Source organism: Mytilus trossulus, chromosome 1 (genome assembly GCF_036588685.1).
Source record: "Mytilus trossulus isolate FHL-02 chromosome 1, PNRI_Mtr1.1.1.hap1, whole genome shotgun sequence".
Lineage (NCBI taxonomy): Eukaryota > Metazoa > Mollusca > Bivalvia > Mytilida > Mytilidae > Mytilus > Mytilus trossulus.
In genome coordinates this window covers 11,891,862-11,916,866 of record NC_086373.1, presented here as the reverse complement: position 1 = coordinate 11,916,866, position 25,005 = coordinate 11,891,862, and the positions used below count along the sequence as shown (strand labels likewise).

General features: G+C 30.6%; 1 protein-coding gene across 2 annotated transcripts; it reads right to left on the bottom strand.

The window, feature by feature from the left end:
* Positions 1 to 275: 275 nt before the first annotated feature.
* LOC134715327 (centrosomal protein of 41 kDa B-like) lies at positions 276 to 24,892 on the bottom strand. 2 transcript variants are annotated; one of them, XM_063577440.1, is made up of 12 exons: positions 24,783 to 24,892; positions 24,624 to 24,687; positions 23,199 to 23,246; positions 9,391 to 9,452; positions 8,645 to 8,693; positions 7,905 to 8,064; positions 7,042 to 7,184; positions 5,950 to 6,017; positions 5,258 to 5,372; positions 4,782 to 4,967; positions 1,982 to 2,135; positions 276 to 1,111 (listed from the first exon to the last, which is right to left on the bottom strand). In XM_063577440.1, the coding sequence occupies exons 1-11, from the start codon at positions 24,864 to 24,866 to the stop codon at positions 2,014 to 2,016; spliced, it is 1,101 nt and encodes a 366-aa protein (XP_063433510.1). In that variant the 5' UTR covers positions 24,867 to 24,892; the 3' UTR covers positions 276 to 1,111; positions 1,982 to 2,013. The 2 variants fall into 2 exon arrangements, with proteins under 2 accessions (XP_063433510.1, XP_063433517.1); XM_063577447.1 differs by lacking the exons at positions 23,199 to 23,246; positions 24,624 to 24,687; positions 24,783 to 24,892 and adding an exon at positions 15,749 to 16,174.
* Between the last annotated feature and the right edge of the window lie 113 nt (positions 24,893 to 25,005).

The following is a 25,005-nucleotide window of genomic DNA, read 5'->3' as shown; positions in this document are numbered from 1 at the left end:
AATTTTGTACATGTATGGACACAACTTTATGATGACAAACAAGATCACACCAGGACTAATGGGGTATGTTTGTTGCTTATTGATGACCACTGATAATGCATCAGGACAAATATGATATGCTTATGGACAATTACTCAATTACTCAATTACTTATTGAGGACAACCAAAATCACACAAGGACAAATATGATAATATATCCATGGCCTATTAATGACAATCTGAATTACATTAGACAAATATGGTTGGTCATGGCTTATTAATAAAGAACAAATAGATGAATGTATCAAATATGTTACATGCTTTATTATATGTATAAAATTAATAAATAGAATTCTTTTATTTAAAGTAATTACAAATTACGAATGTTCAAAAAATATTCCCCTCACCCATGTTAATATCAACTCTGAAATTGCAAAGTGGTTTACACTCATTTTAGTTGATATCAAAAGTTCTTTTGACTGAAAAAATATTATTTCCAAATATTTTTCATAAACAATTCAATGAAAAATCAATTCAAACAAATATATCATTAAAATAACAATGATCTTAAATTTCTTATATTGTGTAAGAACACTCAGATCACATGGATCTAGTATAAATTTAATAGTATTAATGATAAAAAAATGTTTTCATATCAAAACCATAATATTATCCTGTGTTTTCAGATCTCTACATGTACATGTATACAAGAATTATTTACAAAGAAAATTATTCATAGTATGCCATTTTATGGCTGACAAGATATACAAATTAAGATAAAGCACTATTATGGACGGAATAAATATTTAGAATGTCAACCTTGACACAAGTATATATTTATATCTGTGCTAGCTGCAGTATTTACAAGTCACTGAAGATTAGTCTTAACCTTTTGGGGATTTTTGTTTGTTCTGCACAAATTCTACCCAAAAAAGCTTTGAACAAAATATAAGAATTATTTTAAAGTCAAAATGTATTGGTCAAAGTTTCATTGAGTTACAATAACATATGAGAGCAGTCCTGCAAAAATGCAGTTTTGAAAATGAATTGGTTCAAGCTACAACCTGAAAACGATAAATACTGCAGAGTTTTTCTGTGAACACTTTGGATTCCAATTCTCTCTTCATTCAACCTAAAAATAAATAAAACACATCTCAGAAAATGGCAAAAGTAGATCTCTTCTTTGTTAACCTTTTCCCCTTATCTTATTGCAAAACTCACAATTTTGTTCAGATAAATAAAAGTAGATGTGAAAGACAGCTTCATTTGAACTTTGGTGGATAGTTGTTTCATTGGCAATCATATTTTTATTTTATACTGACAGAACATGAGAGAGCTTCTTATATATTTTTATAAGTTTTTTTATGGGTTAAAATATTCCATATTCCGATTTTAAACACAACATTATACAAACTGTAAGAGATTTCTTCTTAAATTCTATCTAAAATTTTCAAAGTTTTCTTTCTATTCACTGATAAGTGTTTTTTCCATGCAAAAACCATTACTAAATTAAGCAATCTAAAATAGCCTATCACTTTAGGAAAGTGTAGAAAAATTATATCGGTTCTAATTTAGATCCTTCATCTACTATTGCAAAGTTAGTGTCTATGTAGGATTTTTTTTTACTGTAAACATAATACCATGCCTTTGAGGACTTTTTCAGTGAATTTTTTTTTATTTTTTTGCTTGATAAATCTCCCCGTTTCTCTTATATAAAGTTATCTTGGTAGTTTTCTGACAGCACAAAATGGTAAATTGTTTTTCGTTCATTTTTTTACATAAATAAGGCTGTTAGTTTTTTCGTTTGAATTGTTTTACATTGTTTTATCGAGGCCTTTAATAGCTGACTATGCGGTATGGACTTTGCCCATTGTTGAAGGCCGTACTGTGACCTATAGTTGTAAATGTTTGTGTCATTTTGATCTTTTGTGGATAGTTATCTCATTGGCAATCATACCACATCTTCTTTTTTATAAATTGCTGGCAATGTGACAGTACATACCCATTCATTCTGAGACACACATGGATGTGATATCATTTAAATGGTGCTCTGTGTGAGGAGACAGACCCTGACATATAACTTTTAGGTGTACCCATACTGGAACCTTTACCCATTCTACTAGTGCTGGCCATGGTACTGGCATTGGACAAACGACCTGATAAAAATAACAACATTGTAAACAAATATTTATCATGACTTCATTGTAACAATCAATTAACTTTACAACATGAAAATCAGAAGTGGTATATTTAAAGACTATACTACAAAATGTATTTAGAGAAAATTTGTGGTATTTTTTTTTTTATGGGAACATCATATAAGTATACACATTTGAATATCAGTATCCTCATGTGTACCATATTTATCATATAATTACAACAACAAAAACTAACAATCATATGTACAGTATAAGGGGAGATTATACAATTTACTGTCTTTGAAAGTGTTTATGGAAATAAATGCATTAAAGATACCAGGATTGGAATTTTGTATTTGCGCCAGAATCAAGATGAATGGATTCTATGTACAGTGTTTTACTATAATCAAATAAAAACATTACATTTAAAAATATCTAGATCCCAAGACAACTCATACCTAGGAACCATATTATTAGTCCTCAAGGTCTAACCATGCATATATCAAAACTGTTTTGTAGTATTAATATTACATGCAAAATCTCTCACAAGCAAATTCTATAATAAACTTTATTCAGATTAGTTGTTGTATGTTCAATGTCGAGTGACAAATAGTTCAGGCATATTCAGAACAACCTATATTTAGTTCGGATTAAATTTTGTACTTTAAATACTTTGAATAATAAGATCAAATGTAATATGAAAGAACATGCACTTGGTTAAAAACTCTGTTGACATAATTAACCTACATAATCCTGATTAATACACTAAGAGCTAATCTATCTTAAATCATGTTAAAGATTAAACTACAATCCATCACAATAACAATTATAATCCACCAAACTTTTAACTTACTGTTCTTGCCTAAAACAAAATTGCTGCATTAATTTATTAATTCTTTTAAAATCAATTTAAAAACAGCAGAATAATCAACCCAAATAATGCTCCTTTTAAAATTCTCTACAGAAAGTTTCAAATACAGATAAAACCTTTATACTTTCATGTATAGTTTTCACTGAACACTTTCTAGAATTCTATATCTATTCAGAGACTTGAATTTGTATTCAAATTATGGAAAGTTAAAATGAAGATGGCAATTTTTTTTTAGTACCCTGTGCTTTGGAATTGGAAATCATCGCTTGGACAGGGTTAAGAAATATCATTGTTACATATGACATTAAATATGTCCATTTGTCAGTCAAAATCTTAGTCTCTTATCCTAGTTTGTAACTTATAGCAAGTTGAGACTACCCACTAGATATTCTAATGACATGGACATTATAACAAATGATAATTTGGACTATTTCAGCAGGAATTGCTAACCTTTCTAATGCACACAAGAACATCCCCTATTGCTGTTTTATAATTTTTGATAGTATTTGAACTCATCCTTTGAAAAGGACAGTCATGGGTCAGATTCTAAGATCCCGATCACTGCAAACCTGCACTACAGATTATCTAATCAAATAGTTAGACTATGAGGATGATCTATACAAAATACAAGCCATGAATATATGAACACAAACAGGTCAGTTAAAAATCAGCTGATAAAAATCAAAGAGCAATGAATAAGAAATTACTTAAATTCATCATCCTACTATTATGTCCTGAAATATAAATGCAAATTATCACACTGGCACAATTAAAACACAAATTTAAGAAGTTTACCAGAAATAAATTACAAAACGTATTGAAAGAATTGTGAAAAAAGAAATGAGGCCCTCAGATTCAAGAATTTTTCTTCTAGTTACAGACAGAAGACCTTTCTTATCACACACTGCAGATCCATTAGAAATAGCAACTCATTGTAACTCTTTAGAATGGAACAAAAATAAAGAAAGGGAATTAGGTCCGTACAAGACAGGAATCTCAAACCTCAATATTTATAATTCCTTACACGGACAAAATGAACACATAACAAATAAAATAAAACTGATCACAATTTCAAGAAACATTTTCATGCTCAACAGCCTCCATACTATTCATACCTCAGGCATATTGCTATGCAGTATTGAAGAGAGTATTGAAATTATAAATGGGATATCATGGAGGTACAATGTATTAACATTAAACATCTCAATACAGCTCTATCTATTGTAGAGACACAGCAGAATGATAATAAACTCATCATAGATACCAGGATTGACATTTTGTACTTGAGCCAGACACATGTTTCGTCTTCAAAAAGACTCATCAGTGATACTTGAATCAAAAAGGATAAAATTGCCTTAAAGTTTAGCCAAATACAGCATTAGTAATCTATACCTAAGGAAGAAATGACTTGATATAATCAATTCTATCAGTGTATCTAAGATATTAGCCTGAGATCCAGTTTCACTGATGACAGTAGAGCCAGACAGAATACAATGACACTTAATTCATTTCTTGGATGTCAGAATGTCATCAGATTGCATAATTTCTTGACACACATCAATAAGTGTTTGTATTGCCAAAAATCTATTTTAAACTCATAGTCAGAAAAAAAATCAATTTCCAGAAAAATAAAGGATTTGAAATACAAACATTACAGTAATTCAGTTCAACACCAAAAAGTAGTAACATGTGTATTGTACACCTGGCCGTACTGACACAAAGAGGATGTTGGCCAGGATACTAGGCTACATAAATGTGTCTCAATGATTATCTCCCCTGACAAACAAACTTACTTCCTGTGCTTCTATCTTGTAAGGCATTATCTAAGTACATATTTAATCGATCTATATCATGTTGGTCAAAATCTTTCTGTGTGGCTGGAATAATTTGTTTAGGTGGCTTGGCTGCTTCTGTCACATTTTGATTTGGTGTACCAGTAAAAAGACCTTCTGGAAATGTTTTGTAGGCTATCCTCATTCCTAAAAATTTACAAATAAATATTTGAATGAAATGAACAAATTTTTACTGTCAATAGTTTTAACATTAATATAACTTAACATATATATGGGCAGCTTTTTATAATTTATTTTTGATTGGATAAACAAGGTCTCACAAGAACGTTTTTTCTTCTAAAAAAGTGGTGTTTTTTTTACCTACCATATTATAAAAACAAACAAGTGTTTAAATTGCAGACCTTAGTTCGTCATTTTGCACTATTTTGTAAAAGATAATGAAGGTATTTTCAGTATAACAGTAAATTTTAGCTTACCCCCTGATAACAAAAACAAGTTATCATATCCCCTTTGGACTAGAGTTGTAGCTGCATTCGGTGCTAATCTTTCATCTTCATCACAAACTAAAATTATTTTTCCTGGAACATTTTTCTGTTAGAGGTTAAGGAAAACATACAAAGACAATTTACATACATTGTACTATAAAATTATCAAGAAATGAGTTAAAAGTCAGGTAAAAAATTAAACCAATAGTAGTATGGCATGACCATTTTAGAAAAATTATGCCACGTATGAGGACAGATGTATTCCAGTGGAATGGCCATAATCTTATCCTAATAATTTAAGAAGAAAAAATCACTTTTCATAAGCAACATGAAGGGTATCAAAGAGTCTTCCATGTTTTATTTGGCTGATATTGTATTCTTTGTTGTGTATTTGTTTATCTTACCACAATGTTGTTGACAGCCTTTTTTTACTGTGATCTTTTTAATTGCCCACTTGGTATCTTCTTATTGGTCAATGAAATGTTTAAAGTTTTGCATTTTTCTATTTTTTGGACAAACTCACAATTTTAGTTTGGAATACATCTTATACAGTTATTCACTTTTTTCAGTGAAATCATGAAACTTGAAAACCTAAACAACATGTCTTTTGCATTAAAATTGATCTCTTATGATAACCATGGATACCAATACAATAAATCAGTATGATTCAGATAAAAGGATACATATGCCAGCATGTCTTTTGTTTCAAAATTTGTGGCCCTTGACAGGTAGGCTGTTGGATAACTTTTCGCTGAAAAAAATAGCATATGATACATTAGTTGTTACATGCATTGTATAAAATAGGTGACATATATTTAAATAAATATAGGCAGATGTGGTATGATTTACATATATACCAAGACCCAGACTTTACAAATTGCTAGTCCCATACCAAAATTGTTAAATTATATCTGTTAAACTTCAGATGTGTACAAACATGAGGCACCTCTAGCAAATAGTTATATAAACTATATATACATAAGGTTTTTCTCACTTCCCATAAAGCAATGATTCAGCCCTTAATTAAGGATGTACTAAGGTGAGGTTAGGTTAAAATTAATAAATTAAGAAGTTAAAATTGATTGTATAAGCTAGTAGAGCATCAATTAAGAATAAAAATAAGCTAAAAATATTGATAGGTCATGAACCTCCTTTTAAAGATGTTTTTGATTTAAAATATGGCGGGAAAAGACTGACTCGGATTTTTACCTTATATTTGCATTGGTATTATAGGGTCTCAAAACAAAAGAAAGAAAATTAAGAATCTTCTAAAATTTTGGTAAATGAGCTTTCATGAGGTATTTAATCTTATATGAAAATATAAATCGGTGTTATGGAGCACCATGTTTTACATTGTGTTGTATGGAAAAACACCAAGGATTCCAAACATTTGACACAAATTCTAAAACCTCACCTAAGTACATCCTTAACAAAGAAACATTTAACAATTATTTGAATAAAAAAAATAAAAAATGAAAAGAAACAACAAAAATCAATGTGCATTCAAACACAAAATAGGAGGCCAAAACAGCATTAAGTAGTGATGATTCTAAGAAACCGATATAATAAATCTTAATATCAATGTGGTGATGAGGAGCTGTTGATACAAAAGGACAAAATGATAAAAAAATAGACCCACAGGCACCCAATCACTATATACCAATTGCTTCAGAAAACAGTGGATATCATAACAAATCAGATGAATGAAACACTCTGTGGGATAATACTATATATCACATGATCAGTACAATTCATGTCAGATTATCTCCCCTTACCTGAGATCATATGAAATTGATCATAATCATCTTTGATTCGGATATCTAACAGCAAATATGGACAACCATCATCTAGTAAGTCTGGTTTAGGAGGAGCTGGTTGTGGTTTGTCTATATCTATCTCTCCAACACCTCGTACAACTCTACAATCAAATCAATAACATTGGTTTAAAGAAAATGAATCTGAAAAACTTCTTGCGATAATCCCATAGATGTTATAAACACATTCTTTTAGTCTGCATTACAGTGTAAACAACCGTTCATAAAATTGTATCTGTTTTCCTTTGTGTATCAACTTTTTAAAAAACTTACTGGGATAGATAATTTTTTTCTATCTAAGGCCAGAATTTTTTTAATTTGTTGGTTTACGGATCCGCTGACCCGATTTTTCTTTTTTTTTTATCAGTTTTCATGCTTGAAGATCATTATTTACCAAGTTTTCTAGATTGATTAAGAGCTACACGAACCCCCCCCCTTTTTATGGGAAATTATTAGACAATGTCATGCTATGTTTATGACAGATGAGCAATAATATTTTATCGAACTAAAACTTAAGAAATGATGACAAAATAGCATAACAAACACAATGTTAGAAATGTAAAATATATATTTTTTTTGCATATTTTTCTGTCTTGAAAGATATTTTTTTCTTCCTTTTTTTCCGACCAACGTCGGCCAAAAATTTTTCATGGGGAAAATCCATAAATCAACAAATTAATAAACCCTGGCCTGCAGTCATTTAATTATTTTTTTATTTTTTTTATTTTTGATGATTAAAGTTTGAAAACTTTTATTTGAAGGGATTTGTTGACATAATAATCATCTAAACTGATTTATTACATTTTTTGGAATGTAAAACTAACCCCTGTAACGTGGATCTTTTTCCTGATCTATCTGGTTCGCCGTAATCTCCTTCAGTGAGAGCTAATGACGGAGCCGGGCTGAGTCTATGTCCTCCTTGTATTCTCTGAATCTCCATATCAGCTGAGTCAGGTCGTGTTGACGACATTGAGTTACCATTGTCTGTAAAACAAAAATAGTACAAAATTAAAAGATTTGTTTAATTCAATTTATATTTTACTCAAAACTTATTTTTGCTACACAACTTGTCTCAACTCAAGACTTGTTTAGAAATAAAGGATCTTTTATTTGTAGTTTTTTTTTTAGCTATTTCCAAAATATGATGCATGCAATCGTAATAGATGAAATACATTAAAAGATGTGTCCAAAGGGAAAACAAGTATTGGGATTGGTGACATTGGTTCTTTTATATCTTTGCTCCCTTTCCTATGATTTTTCATACAATCTATAATAAATTTTTTATTGCCTGATCATCTTCACACTTCTGTAAATTTACTTAAAACTTGTCTTTTTTGTTTAGACAGATTTATAAAGTGCCCCATCCGAATCTTCTTTCTGTTTTTTAAAGATTTTTATTTTATTTTTATTGCAAAAACAAGTTTTGGTTTCACTTATTCTTTGTTACATGACTTATTTACTACATGTACCTTACAGATAACTTCATGTGAGTATTTACTCATAGAACTACAACATGTGTGTGAGTACTTACTCATAGAACTATTACATGTGTGTGAGTACTTACTCATAGAACTATTACATGTGTCTCTTTGATATTCCCATACCTTAGCAACCTGAAAATAAATAAAATAAAAGTTCCTTAATAAATATACATTTAGCATTTATTAAATAAGAAATAAAGCAAAAATTTACCAATATGTAAGTCTATATGGTAATGAACTCAAGTACTTAAAGGATTCTTTTTGTTGACATGCTTTTAACTCTTAGTATAGTACAAGTCATTATAAAAGCCTTTAAGATTTAGTTAATCTTTCATTTGACAAGTTTTCTTACTTGCAACATGTATATAGACCCATTAGAGAGTTAAAGAATACCTATACGAAGAATTCAAATTTAGAAAAATATTCAATGAGTGACAAAAAAAACATAAATTCACTAATGTGGATAGTGTATGAGTTAATCATCAGTGTTGATTGGTCATGAAATGTCATTTTTTTTCTATTTTAGAATTCTTTGATAAGTTATTCTTTTCATTATACATGTATTGACAATGCGTTTTTTGATGGAAATCAAGTAGCAAGTGCAAGGAACTCTATTAAGTATTTCTACACATTCACAATTTGCTTTGATGCAACATCGTTGTCAACACCTATTGTAGTATGACGTAAGAGGAGTGAAATTACGACTATGGATCAACATTTCTTAAAAATCATACTAGCAAAAGTGTTTGAATATGAATAATAGTTTAAAATATATATTCATACATAGTTTAATACTTTACTTAACATTGAAAACATCCATACTACTTACCAACTGAACAAAAGTGGCTGCTTTCATCCGTTTGAATATTTCATCCTTTTTGAATCTGTAATCTGCAAAAAAGAATCAATGTAAGTTACTTAGTACTTAAAAAAATTCTAAGGCAGATTTAATTAAAGCAATTCTACATAAACTTAAAAATCTATAATTACATATAGAATTCAAGCTCAATACTGATCAGAATGTGAAATATTAAAAAAAGACTATTAATAGGGAGAATCAACTTACAAATATATAAAGGACAGAGTCTATAAGAGAGGGACGAAAGATACCAAAGGGACAGTCAACTCGTAAATCTAAAACAAACTGACAACGCCATGGCTAAAAATGAAAAAGACAAACAGAAAAACAATAGTACACATGACACAACATAGAAAACTAAAGAATAAACAACACGAACCCCACCAAAAACTAGGGGTGATCTCAGGTGCTCCGGAAGGGTAAGCAGATCCTGCTCCACATGCGGCACCCGTCGTGTTGCTTGTGTGATTACAAATCCGGTAAATAGTCTTATTTCGGTAGGTCAAATTCATGAAAGAGAAGGGGATTGTAGTTACGACGTAAGGAACATATCTGATATCATTTGTGAAACGGTTATTCCATAACGGTCAACCAACTCGTGATGGCGTCCGTAAAATTTACGAAGGGATGATTTCAACTTCACCATTTGGAACTTTTGGTTTAAAAGCTTCCTTGTGAGCAGTAACCCTCTATCAAGAAAATCATGATAGGAAATGCAAGCACGGGAATATCGTATCAATTGGGAGATATATACTCCGTATGCAGGTGCTGCTGGAATGTTGCTACTTAGAAATGGAAAGCTGAAATCATCTCTTTTGTCGTAAAGTTTTGTCTTCAACCGACCCTCATTGTCATTGTCTAGATGTAAGTCAAGATATGAAGCCGACTTAACTGTATCTGTAGTATCCTTTATCTCCAATTCGATGGGATAGATGCAATCCACATAGTCACCAAATTTTGAATTGTTTAGTGAAAGAACGTCATCTATCTATAGCGGAAAGTAGAGTTAAAGGATATTGCTAACTTCTTATCTTTCTTCCTAAGAAGTTCCTGCATGAAGTCAGCCTCATAATAATATAGAAACAAGAAACTATAACTCATGAGACCTTCATGTCAACACAAGACTAATGAACAAGTGATTATCAATGGGGTATGGTACTGGACAACTTTCACCAGTCAAGCCCATTTTACTAGATAAAAGTAGAACACCAGCTGGTTTGTATTATTAAAGACGTAGAGGAACACAAAGAACGTCAACTATTTGATATTTTGACAAATGTTAGTAGTTTAACTCTTTATGTATGTCGAGTTCTGACATAAAAGTTCAGTTTCTGTCTTCTTACAAGAATATCAACTTCTTTACTTTTGAAACAAACTAATAAAAACCAGAGTTTCAGTCATTCCTTTGTTACTAGACTCTTGTCTTGAATGGTCTGTACAGTAACTATTATTACATTTATAATGATAGTATGTTCAAAATAGCAGAGAAGCAAACTGTATTGTATCCACTCAAGTAAATATATAAGCTGTGATGCCCTAATCATTTATATTCTTGCATCTTTCTGTTTTAAATTATCTGTGGTAAGTCTGAAAGCTTCCTTTAATATCCTGCTCTGATCGCTTATCATGTTCACTAAAAATTATATTTTTAAAATTAATAATTTAAAGGTTTTAATTATATTTTGGATGGTTTTAATGAATAATTTTCTGGATGATTCTTTCTAATCAATTTTAGAATGTAATATACAGATTAAAATTTTCACACTTCTAAACGCAAGTGTCAGTAAAATTATCAACTTTATAGATTAGCATTATATATCACAAAATACAACTTATCTTTGAGTTTTTACTCGTCTTGAGCAACACAAGAGTTTCTCAAGAGGTTAAATTGATGAAGCAGGAACTGCTCACCTTTCAAGACCCGTTGACCAGGGGCGGATCCAGCCATTTTAAAAAGGGGGGTTCCAATTACATGTCCCGATTCAAATGCATTGAACGTGCAAAATAAAGGGGGGGTTCCAACCCCCAGAACCCCCCCTCTGGATCCGCGCCTGAGTTGACCCTGTGTTTGTTGGGATATATTTTACCTGTAACTAAGTTTGAAAAATTGATTTTATGACCAGAAACTTATGTAACATGATTTATGTAATATTATAATATTGTGTTAAATAAATGTTTTAACATAATGCTTTCACTAGTCCCATATCTGACTTGAACATGTATTTTGTCAAAACCTCCATTGTGTTTATTAATTACTATTAATCTAGTTGAAATCAAGAACATTTTGTGGGCTATTCCCAAAATCTCTATTTTAGGCCAATTAAGGGTGTAAATGTCAACACTTCATCAGAAGAGCCATAAAAAAAACCAATTCTATTTCAATATTTTTTTGGCAAGTCTATCTGTCAAATTGAAACATCGGATTTAATATTCTGGACCACAAATAATCTTATTAAAACTTTCTGCAAAGATATCAATAATTTCAATATATATTTCTCAAATAGTTGAATATTAATGACCCCATAAAAAGGTATGGTGATTTGCATTTTCTAATCAAAATTCTTTACTTTTCATTTAAATTTTAAAAGCAATCACATATAATAGCTAATGGCTAAGGTCTGGTAAACAATTCATTATACCATTAAAAACTGATGTCAAACCCAAAAGTCTAACTAAATCATTGTATATTCAGCAATACAAAAGTGTGCATTAAAAGATCAGGAAATTTGGACTTTCCAGAGCAACAGAAAAAAGAAGATGTGGTATGATTGCCAGTGAGATAACTCTCTACTAGGGACCAAAGTTCACTTTGCTTTTGATTTGGTTTACTTTTCTTTGTATGAGTAAAGTTTTTTTGACCCTCTGTCAGTTTTTCTGTAAGCCATGGTGTCATATGTACTTACTCAACTTACAACTATTTTATAACCCCTCTTTTGTATATCTTTATTTTTTTTGTAACCGTGTAGATAAAATACAGTAAATATTGAACTTGTCCCAATGTTTTCCGGTCAAACAATCCACAGAACTTTTAAATACCATTTCAATTACAATTTTCTTTCAGATGTCAATATTTAAACCATGACCATTTTGAAGAAAGTTCCAATAAACACAGCTTCTTTTAGTATGTCTATAGTATATAGAATGCAGGGGCATTAAAGTAAACATGTGTCCTAGTGATTATAGACTGAAGTTGTTAAAGGTAATTATAAAGTGACCTGGGATCAATGCCGAATTTTTACCATTTTGTTCATCTTTAAAAGTTCAAATTCAATTTTCAATGGATGTCAAAATGCATCTAATGGAACAGCATGCTTAAAGAAAAACCTATGAATTTCAAATATCAGGATGCTTTGGTATATTATCCCTTAAAAAATGTGATAAAAAAAAAGGTCATACAGGGTCATGAAAAAAAATATATAGGAATTAGGTATATACCAAAATGCACATCAGACAGAATAGCATGCTCATATGAAGTTTAAAACCAAATTTCAGGAAGCTGTGATTATGAATTCTTGAGAAAATAAAAAAAAAATCAAGGGAGTGACAGATGGAAGGATGGATGGACAGGTCAGACAGTGTGATAACAGTTTTATAATAATGTTTACTGTGTTTCAGCAACTGTTGCTGCAGTTAAAATCCCCAATGCTGGCCTTTGCATACCTATTTCTTACATTTACTGAAGAAAATCCATGAACTGTATCAGTAAAGGACAATCAAATTATAGTGTTCACAAAAAAAACCAACTGAATTATGGGGCACCAATTCGAAAAACAACTGTGTATTTAACTAATTCCTGCCTCTCATAATGTAAATTAATCATAAAATGTGTTCCTATTGGTATAAAATATCAGAACACTATCTTCAACTTGATTTTTTTAACAAATTTTCATTGCTAGGGTGTTTAAATTACAAAGCTTAAAAAATTTAAATTACTATTTATGAACAAGTTGAAAATCTGAAGGATTGTTTGCTTTGTACTTACTTTCATATAAGTAAGATTTCCATCACGTTAAGTTCAATATTATCAAAAGGTATAAACAGATGATTTCATTACAATCCAAATAGGCATTTGTACAACAATAGAAATTGGAACACTCAAAAATTAAATTTTATAAGTGGTTTAGGATAATATACAAGTTAAAAATAAAGTCTTTTAAATCATTTCATATATTTCTGCTAAAAGTAGCAAAAAAAAACAGGCCAAAAAATGAGACCATACAAAATGAAGGGTTGGTGTTAAACAACTTACTAGATGTAGACAATAGGTAACTGTGTCTGTTGCTTTCATAACCACTCATAGATATCTAAGATACAAGTTACGTTTTCCAATGTATTATGACCCAACTTTATGTCTTTTTTATTATAACAGATACATGTACAATATATTATTAAAATTGTATATAATTTATGGTGATATATTTACAACAATAGAATCTCTCATATGAATCACTGACTTTGAACAGAACCTTTATTTCACTTTGAGTTAAGTTCTAAAAATAATCCTTTATAATTGCAAAGCATCTATAAATTGTTAAACATTGATTTGGGTCTTAAAACGCAAAAGCAGATATATTTAGATTGCATTGTATATGGAAGAGACAAATATTCATTTATTGGTTTTTGTCCTAAGAAGTTGTTTAGTCCCTTTACTGCAAAGACAATTAAAAATTGTCATGAAGAGTATATATAGACTATACTAAGTGATCATTCCTTTGGGAAACCTTGTATTAAAATCAGTAAACAAAATTAAATTAGTGACATTTGAAATAATTTGAATTTTTACCTGAATAAAGAATAAGAGTTGTGCAATCACAAAAGATGAAATCATCAAAAGGAATCCCCCAGACCTGTTTCAATTATTTAAAGAAAACCTGAAGAAAATTGTTCATTTAAGGTAAACTCAAGTTAAAACAACACGAATTTCATAGCTCTGATCTGCAAACAGCTCTAAGGACACTTTTTGCTGAAGCATTTGTAGATCTAGGTGAAATTGAAAAGAGAAACCCAAAACAAAAATTTTGAATTAAATATGAGGTTTTAGTTTTTTTTGACATTTAGGTTTTATTTCTTGGGAAGTTTTAAAACGATTGGCTTTATTTCAAGATACTTATCCAAAGTATCATCCAAAAATAAACAAGATACTTATTATAATTCTGATTATGAGTGTACAGATCCTTTTAGATTACTCCCTTCAACTTTTTTAGTATTTATTTAATTTTATTCATTCATTTTAAGCACTTTTTCCCCCTATTTGATTAAAAACATTTATTCTGCACATTTTGCAGACTTCAAACAGATTTCAGTAATACATAAGACTCTTGGCAAATTTAATCACTTTGTACTTTTAAACAGTTTCTACCCATTAGTGATACATTTAAATAAGTACATCACTGATTTCTGTCCCCAAAATCAATCAATTATACAGATTTTCTTTCAATTAAACCATTTAAGTAGATATCATGAAATTTATAACACTATAAACTACAAGTTCACCATGTTTATAGTTGTTTTATCACTTTGAAACTAAGAACGAAAAACACCTACATATATTAAACTGAAATGTTTACTTGTCAACAGTATTTGTAAACATTCATTTATATAAATTAAATTTAACCGTAATCAATAAAATCTATCTGAGTTTGAATGAGTCTTACAAAGAATAAATACAAAACATGGCTATGATCATTAACAGGTAGCCTACAACAGTTTTTCAAATGTCAATGGTGTATCTCCATTCAATCTTCCCCTAGCAACACTTGACTCTTATTGATGTTTCAACTGAAGCTGAGCAGGAGCAGTCAAAACTAATTGAAAGATTCATTTTGTTAGCTTTTCTGAACTTAAAAAAAAATATATATTTCCAGTTCCTATCTGCATTTTTTTCTTCACATGGATCAATCTTAAATTCCAATGGATTAGATTTTCCTTTTCATTTAAATTTACAACTTTTCTTCTTTGATGGGAAACAAATTTGATATGTGCAATATAATAATATCAAGCTGTTATATAATGACCTATCAAAAATAACTAGTGAACAGCTTAACCTTCTGCAGTGTAAAATCTTTCAGTTTCAAATAAATTAAAGAATCTGTCAGATAAATCACAAATGAAAATTCGATTTTCACTTTCATTTCAATCCTATGTTACAAAAATCACTTTCACCTAATCTACAAGCTCTTTTCTGTGAAACAAGAAAATCATCGATAAAATCAAAATCATAGTTTAGCCTTTTTAGTGAAAAAAATATTGGTTAAAGTAAAACTGGAACAATATTTGTGTAATCAAAATTGCAATTTACCCCAATTAGTAAAAAAATAAAAAATCTTACCTTTGTGAAGTGATGTTAAAATTCTCACTAATTCTAATCTATTTTCTTTGAATATTCTTGGTCTCACAGGTGGTAATCTCGGAGACATGTAACTCGTATTATGAGTTGCTAAATTCCCTTTTTTAGGCATTTTAATTTTCAAGTATAAGTTCTCTGCTAATTTCCTTTAATTTATTCCTTCATTTTCCTCATTAAAATTCAATATTGCATCTGCCCTAAGTAACAGCAAGTTCAAACCTTCACAAGTTAATTATGTCAATAACTGTATGCTGAAGGCTTTTAATCGTCACTTGTTCATATTTACTTATATAACATGGCTTTCTTAAGCCGGTCGTAACAAAAATAAGTAAAATAATTTTGGTTCCTTTCCGATTGACGACGCAAAACCTCTTACAGCTGAACAACTTATATCGAAGTGAATACCTACGATTTTATGATAAAGAAATTGTGTTGATTTATTCTGTTGTGTGATATATAAATGAAAAGCTGATTATGTGCTTTATTAAAATCTATATATCCATTAAATCTCTATCGACAATTCAAATCTTTTAAATTCAGTTTGAATGAAATGGTAAAGACGTTTAATTTCAATGATGGTGCCATTTAATTTTGTTTGTTCTCTACATCATTAACCATTATTCCTGAATTATCGTGTATATCAATGAATTTTAACACTTTACTTTGGTTACGTAACTGATACACAAATTTTAACAATGAAAAGAGTAAAAAGTATAAAATTCAAGGTTCTAAGTTGCCAGTATATAGCCCAATGATGTAATGCTATTGCATATAATAACGGGCATTACTGCAATTATGACATCAGGAATTTCATTACCATAAATTACTTAATCAGTTTAACCCTTATAAAGATTTATTACAAAACTTTTTTACGATAGTAAGTTAGCATTCATTCTAATATGACGTCCTTCAAAAACTTTGAGTACACACCCGTGGTTAAATATGAATATATTTCATGGGCTGTTCCCATTGTACCCCCCCCCCCCTCCCCCGGTCATATGTTTTTTTTATGAATGGGGAACCTGACGTCATAGAACGATGACTTAGGAATATAAGTATTTTCAAGGGAAAATGTAACAAACGATGCTAAAATGTGGTATAAGCCTTTTTTTTTTATACATGTTAGACATATAAGTAAATTTTCATTTAAATTCATCCAAAACTATCTTAATATGTTATTTTAAATAGTTAATACATGTCACTAATTCAGTTTGCTCCCTTCTTTTACGTCAATTTAATAGTGCGTTTATTTAAGAAAACGGCAAATATTTGCCTCCACCTAGAGAGCTTTGATCCAAAAGAATTGCCGTATTTGTCCTATTAGAATCAAAATAATTCATGGAGGCTTGATAATATCTAGCTTTTACCACGGGTTGAGTCCCCTTTGTGCCAATATTTTACCCCTCGCAATCGCTCAGGGTCAAATATTTGTCATAAAGGGCCAACCCGTGGTAAAATCACGATATATTCAATCCTATGAATTATCTCTTAAATATCTTCATTTGTATAATTGATTGGAAACGTATATCAAGATATTTCACATTTAGTTTTTCAATTTTCGTACCTAAAAAATTATTATCTGTATAAAGACTGTTTCTCTCACTTACATCCATGCCCACTCACTTGAGTATCAGTATAGAGATAGGTTTTACTGTTTATAGTGCCAGATTATAGGTTATGTTCTATTCAAACATTTGTAATAAAAAATTAGTAATGTCTTATTAATCAGAATTGAGATATGACAAACATCCTATTGATGTTAAAATAATATGCACGTGTCTGATTAATTTATAAATCTATTATATAATCAATACTACTTTGCTGACTTACTCATTGAAATCATAAAGTATCAGACTTCTCATTTCTGTTATGTATCTGTAGGATGAATTATTCTGACAAATGAATAATTCTTTGAAATTACATGTACAATATATGATAAGTCATATAATATTCATTTCAAGCTACACGATTTGAAAAATATTTATTTTTCTAATTTTTTTCTATTATACTTTCTTTGTGCCGGGCTTATATTTGATATTCATGTACACTTTTCATGGATATCATACTAAATACCTCACACAATTGAAATCCTAATTAAATTCAAATAAGGGGAAGTAACTCCAGTTAGCACAAAAATTAGTTTTAGAGGATTGGTATTGCACTTAAATGTTACTGTGGCCCTAATACATTTCAGTTTTTAATTTGTTAAATATTTCTATAATTCATAACTTCTATGAAGTAATGATTTAATGTCAGATTAGCTTGTACCACTTGCTTTAAGTTTAAGTTTGTTTTTTTGGGTCAGGTTTTTTTTTTGGGGGGGGGGGGGGGGGGTGAGGGGGGAAAGGGGGGGTAAAACAAAGTGAGGACTGGTTTCTCAAATTTACAATATGAAGCCAATCTGTGCCGAAATATTCTGAAGTTGCACTGTCACATTTATTGTTCTTTAACATTTTAAGATAATTTACTAAGACACTAGCTGTCTTTAACATATATACAATTAACATACCTTTTACTTGAAAAAACGAATACATGTTCAATCATCAAACTGAAATGTACTGATAGTAATGCAACTTTATAGAAAATATCAGTGATGTATCACCAGTGGTTCTTATAAATTTGACTTAAGCAGAAAACTTTACAATTGTTGACGCCACTTCTACCAGAAAAGCAACACTTATATATGTCTCAAAGTTGAGACAAAAATTCAACACCAATTCAGTGATGATTTGTATGACATGGCACTCAAAAAGAGAAGCTGAAGGCAATTAACAATTAAACAAAGATTTCCTCAATAACATGAATATATTGGTGACTTTCAAACTCTACACTAACTTAAATGACAACAGACATTTGACTTGCTATGTCAACCCAAAAGCAAAATAATACAAGAATGTGTCCAAAGTACACGGATGCCCCACCAGCACTATCATTTTCCATGTTCCATGAACCGTGGAATTGGGTCAAAAGTCTAATTTGGCTTTAAAATTAGAAAGATCATATCATAAGCAGCAAGTGTACTAAGTTTCAAGTTGATTGGACTTCAGCTTCATCAACCAGATGCTCCGCAGGGCGTAGTTTTATACGACCGCAGAGGTTGAACCCTGAACGGTTGGGGCAAGTATGGACACAACATTCAAGCTGGATTCAGCTCTTAATTTGGATTGTGATTAAATAATAGACACAGCATAGGTTTCTGACACAGAATGAATGTGTTCTAATGAACTTAAAATTTTTGTTTTCTCTTAGAGTAATTCACTATGCTGTTGAATATTAATCCTCTCAAAAAAATGTTTGAAGAAATTTTCTTTTTATTTATGAAATTTCAAATGAGAAAAATTGAACCCAATTTTTTTAATCACATCCCCCTTTCCCTTATTCCAAAACTAATCTCAATTAAAATTTCTAATGGAGTTTGCAACAATAACTTCTAATTTAAATACATCATAAAATATTAAGATGTAAAAAAACTGCTTGTTATCACTGAATGGTAAAGATAAATTTAATTTATCAGTTGGTAGTAAAAAGTGAATATACATTGTACATTGTATATAACAAAGATTTAAGTTGATTCTGGACAAAGAAAGATAACTCCAATTAAAAAAAAACTTGCTATTGCACAATATTGTGCAATTAGATATTTCTTGCTTACTATTCTGGACAAAGAAAGATAACTCTAATTATTTTTATTTTAGCTATTTCACAATATTGTGCAATTAGATATTTCTTGCCATTGCGCAATACTGTGCAATTGAAAAGACTTGCTATTGAACAATACTTAATATAATAATTTTAGATCCTGATTTGGACCAACTTGAAAACTGGGCCCATAATCAAAAATCTAAGTACATGTTTGGATTCAGCATATCAAAGAACCCCAAGATTTCAATTTTTGTTAAAATCAAACTAAGTTTAATTTTGGACCCTTTGGACTTTAATGTAGACCAATTTGAAAACAGGACCAAAAATGAAGAATCTACATACACAGTTAGATTTGGCATATCAAAGAACCCCATTTATTCAATTTTTGATGAAATCAAACAAAGATTAATTTTGGACCCCGATTTGGACCAACTTGAAAACTGGGCCAATAATCAAGAATCTAAGTACATTTTTAGATTCAGCATATCAAAGAACCCAACCGATTCATTTTTTGTCAAAATCAAACTAAGTTTAATTTTGGACCCTTTGAACCTTAATGTAGACCAATTTGAAAACGGGACCAAAAGTTAAGAATCTACATACACAGTTAGATTTGGCATATCAAAGAACCCCAATTATTCAATTTTGATGAAATCAAACAAAGTTTAATTTTGGCCCCTTTGGACCCCTTATTCTGTTGGGACCAAAACTCCCAAAATCTATACCAACCTTCCTTTTATGGTCATAAACCTTGTGTTTAAATTTCATAGATTTCTATTTACTTAAACTAAAGTTATTGTGCGAAAACCAAGAATAATGCTTATTTGGGCCCATTTTTGGCCCCTTATTCCTAAACTGTTGAAACCAAAACTCCCAAAATCAATCCCAACCTTTCTTTTGTGGTCATAAACCTTGTGTCAAAATTTCATAGATTTCTATTAACTTAAACTAAAGTTATAGTGCGAAAACCAAGAAAATGCTTATTTGGGCCCTTTTTGGCCCCTTATTCCTAAAATGTTGGGACCAAAACTCCCAAATTCAATACCAACCTTCCTTTTGTGGTCATAAACCTTGTGTTAAAATTTCATAGATTTCTATTCACTTTTACTAAAGTTTGAGTGCGAAAACTAAAAGTATTCGGACGACCCTGACGACGACGACGCCGACGACAACGCCGACGACGCCAACGTGATAGCAATATACGAATAAAAAATTTTCAAATTTTGCGGTCGTATAAAAAATTTTCAAATTTTGCGGTAGTATAAAAACTACCTTGACCAAAAACTTTAACCTGAAACTCCCATTTTCATTTTCTATGTTCAGTTGAACGTGAAATTGGGGTCAAAAGTCTAATTTGGCTCTAAAATTGGAAAGATCATAACATAAGCAACAAGTGTACTAAGTTTCTAGTTGATTGGACTTCAGCTTCATCAAAAACTACCTTGACCAAAATTTTAACCTGCGGACGAAGGAACGAATGACAGAAGACCTAATTTTCCTGCCAAGGTCAAACCCTGACCAGTTGAGCAAGTAAGGCCACACCACTTAAGCTTAAAACAGCTTTGAATTTGGATTGTGACTGAATATTTTAGATAGATTCATGTTGAAGGTCGAACCATGACCTATAGTGGTTTACTTTTATAAATTGTTACTTAGATGGAGAGTTGTCTCATTGGCACTCATACCACATATTCCTATATCTATTATCTAATTAATAAATTAATGAAAGTGATATATGCAAATCTAAACCCCCAAACAGTATCAAGTAAAAATTGAACTTCAAATATGAAATACCACATAACAAATGTGACATCTACATTGAATCATAACACATATTTAAAGACAATCTTTTTAAACCATTTCTGTTCAAAGGGAATTCTTATTTCCATGAACCAGTGATGTATTCTGCAAAAATAGTTCTCTAAAATTAGATTTTATTCAACCTCTAAATAAAGTTCTCTAAAATTTGGTATGATGTAATAGGCTCAACACCACAATTAATAACCCAGCTTTTCATCGTCCACGAATACAGTTCCTTTTAAATTAGAGTGTATTTTCCTTATTTTATTTCTTTCTCCAATGTCATTCATTTCTTTGCTTTTATGGGGTGAAAATGAAAGGAGAGAGGTGAAATGAATTTGTGGATGTTGTATTCTTATACTTATTTTGATATTGAAAGAGTGATTAGGCCACATGTCAAAAGGTAATATTTACAGCTTTTGGAACATCTCTCGACATGTCCATAGTGGTATGGATGTGTATTGGCTTAATTTGTAAAATGCTGGAGTCATTCTTTCTGAATGTTCTGAATATATATTTTTAGACTAGTAAATGTACTGTACTTTAAACACAGTGACACACAAAAGATTTGACAAAAAGAATGGTGCATTTCTTTTTAATGAGACAAAACGTTATAAAGAATTAACAGAGGAATTTAATTGTGGTCTGTGGCCTATACATCTATTTTCAAATTTATATAATCATAAATCTAATTACCACGTCTTAGATATCAAAGAACACCATTGAAGAATGCAATTGTTATTTTGGTGTTGGTTTTTTTATGCTTTATGAACCTGAATGTTGACCAATTTGAAGACAGGTCTTAATTTTTTGTTTAAATCAAACAAGAGACCAAATGACAAAGAAATTAACTAATAATTTCTGTACAAAGGGAAATTACTCAAATTCATATAAAAAATCATAAAGATTTGCTACTGAAATGTCTAAAACTCATTTTACAACAGCTAAAATCATGAAAATTGAACTTCACCTTCATTTAGTCACAGGATTTAACATATATCTCAATTAAAAAAGATTTCATCAAAGTGTTTTCATGTTAATGTATGGACTGACTGTTTGACAGCCACCATCCAGCGGTACATACCCAAATCAATAACTGATTTTTCTTTCGAAAACCCAGTTAAAAATGTCAAATATAGGGGTAGAGCAGTCAACATCGTCTTACCATCTTAAACACTAAAAAAAAAAAAAAAATAAGCCAAGAAAGAAAAACAAAATGCCATATAGACAAAGCACATCAGCAAAAAAAATGTGGAATATGCCCATGGGACACAGATGATAACCCTGCTTGCATATACAGTTATGAAGGGACACACATGTAACTTAAGAACGGTTAGAGTGAGGCTACTTAAATTCAAACTTGATCTGTTTTTTGTTTGTAATAACTTATAAAGCATTGTATATTAGTTTTATAGCATTTGGTTGAGACAAACTTAAGTTAGAGTTACCAATTTTGGGACGTACATACGAACAAGGGTATAATGTAATGCCCCCTCCATTACAGTGGGGGCATAAAAAGAGCAGGCAGATTGATGGATATTCCTAAAAAAAGACTAAACAGTAAAGTAATAATTTACAAGGACAAATAAAAGTAAACTATAACACCCAATTAGACAAAAAACAACATCAGAACCTAGAATTTCAATCTTTACATAATCTAAGATAGACATCGTCAAAATCACAAGGTGACACTTGATAAAAAAATTTAAAAATCTAGGGCAACAGAAACTTTCTATCACTCTTTTATAAAGCAAAATCAATAATCCTAGAACATGCTCACTTAGCATCTGGTGGCGAGACCTACCCAGATGATAAACTGAATGACACTTACAATAGCTGTATATGTATTCCATCATAACATTTAAATGGCTTGAATCAAATTTAAAGATACCCTATGGTCATTAAAATTAATAAGAAATTAACAATCAGAGCTAGACAGAGGCATTATCTCTAGCTTGTTTGCCTAAATTAGCTACAAGTATAGACTTACTTTTTCGTATATCTTCAATCTTTTCCATATACTTTGTGACACTGGAACCTAGAAAAAAAAGATATACATGTAGTTTGTGAAAAATTACAATAGCAGACAGTTTTTACAAACACCCCTAACTCTTACAGTCCAATATTTTGTTCTCAGGAATGTACATGCTGCAATGCTTTGTCACAATATAATATACATTTATAAATTGCACAGTGGAAAAAATGTTTTAGATCTGTGGTACCATGTTATATATGGAAGTGTTTAACGACCTTGACTGGCTTTTCAGCCCTCGCACGGTCGGTACAATTAGGAGTGGAGATGCCGGGGCCTTTCAAATGTAAACATGTACCATGTTCCGACACCTAGATTCACTGTATACTGCCATCTTAGATTGTTCAATAGCAGTACATCAACTGTTTACTTCTTTAAATATATCTGCAATCTAAAAATTATGTGTGAAGACTGTTTAATATGTAACAAAAATATGTCATTTATTGCATTATCCAATATATTTAAAAAAAAACATAAAATATTTGTGTATTTAGATATTTTTTTCAAGTTTTAAAATTGTTTAAGGGGAGATAACTCTCATTGTAAAAGTTTTTTACTGGAATGGAAATGAAAACATTTTTTCTCTTAAACCAAGAATTCAAGTTTGGTGACATTATTTTTTCATTTGTGTTTTATTAAAGCATATTATAAAACTTATTTCTTCTTCTTCCAATATCTACACATATCCTATCGTGTAGACTACTTTTTATTCACAAAAAGTGTTTTTTCAAGAATAATCCATGTAAATGTGTGCAATCTCCTATCTTTCTTGAAAATATTTGTAGCAACTTGAAAACTAGGCTCAAAATCAAAAGCTCAATGAAAACAAGTGTCATACAACAATAACTACATGAACTAGCTGATTGACAATACTGATTACTGGTCTTTTCTACTATAACGTACTATACACAACAACTAAAAGTGAAAATAGAAGTCACTGTGACTCCGTGTGTTAGTAGAAAAAAAAACTATTTTCATATGTAATTTGCGGGTTTAATGCCTAAATATAGGCGGATCCAGGGGGGGGACCTGGTCACCTCCCACTTTCGTGGGAAAAATTTGGTTGATTATATAGGGAATCACTCTAGCATGACTGGACCGGGCCCTCCTTAGGTCAGTCAGAAGGCCCCCCTTAGGAAAAGTTCTGGATCCGCCACTGCTAAAAATAGGCATTAGAAAATTGTAATTATGAAAAAAGGGGGGTACCTGTGCTATTTTAAAAGTTGTGATGGTATTTAAATTTATAAGTTTTATATTCTAGCACAGACTATAGGATACAAACGATTGATTTAGATATACAAATATAGGCTTTAGGAAGTGGTAAAGTGTTTATCATGACAGTTAGCTTTCACGTGTCTTTGTTTATTTATGTGCATTCCATACCTGTATCAACTGTGGCTCGAACATGTTGGTACTTGGGATTTACTGGTATTTTCTTGTCCAATACCTGAAGAAAAAATTAAAGCAGTAGAAAATTGGCCTATCTGAATTTATTGAAAATGTGGAATTTTAAAAATATGGCTTTATTCTATAACAACTTACATTCACCGGTTTTGCTTTCGCCGTACTGACGGAAGACATTTTGTACTGTTTTCGTCCGTAACCCTTCGTGACTGCAACACGCATGCGTTGAACTAAAATTAGCGGGTACTTTTAAAAATGATTTTTGACAGAAGACTTTTATGACAGAACTATATTCAGCTTTTGAGTGACGATATGTATGCATGACACACAATTTTCTATAAGGTGTTAATCAGGAAAAACT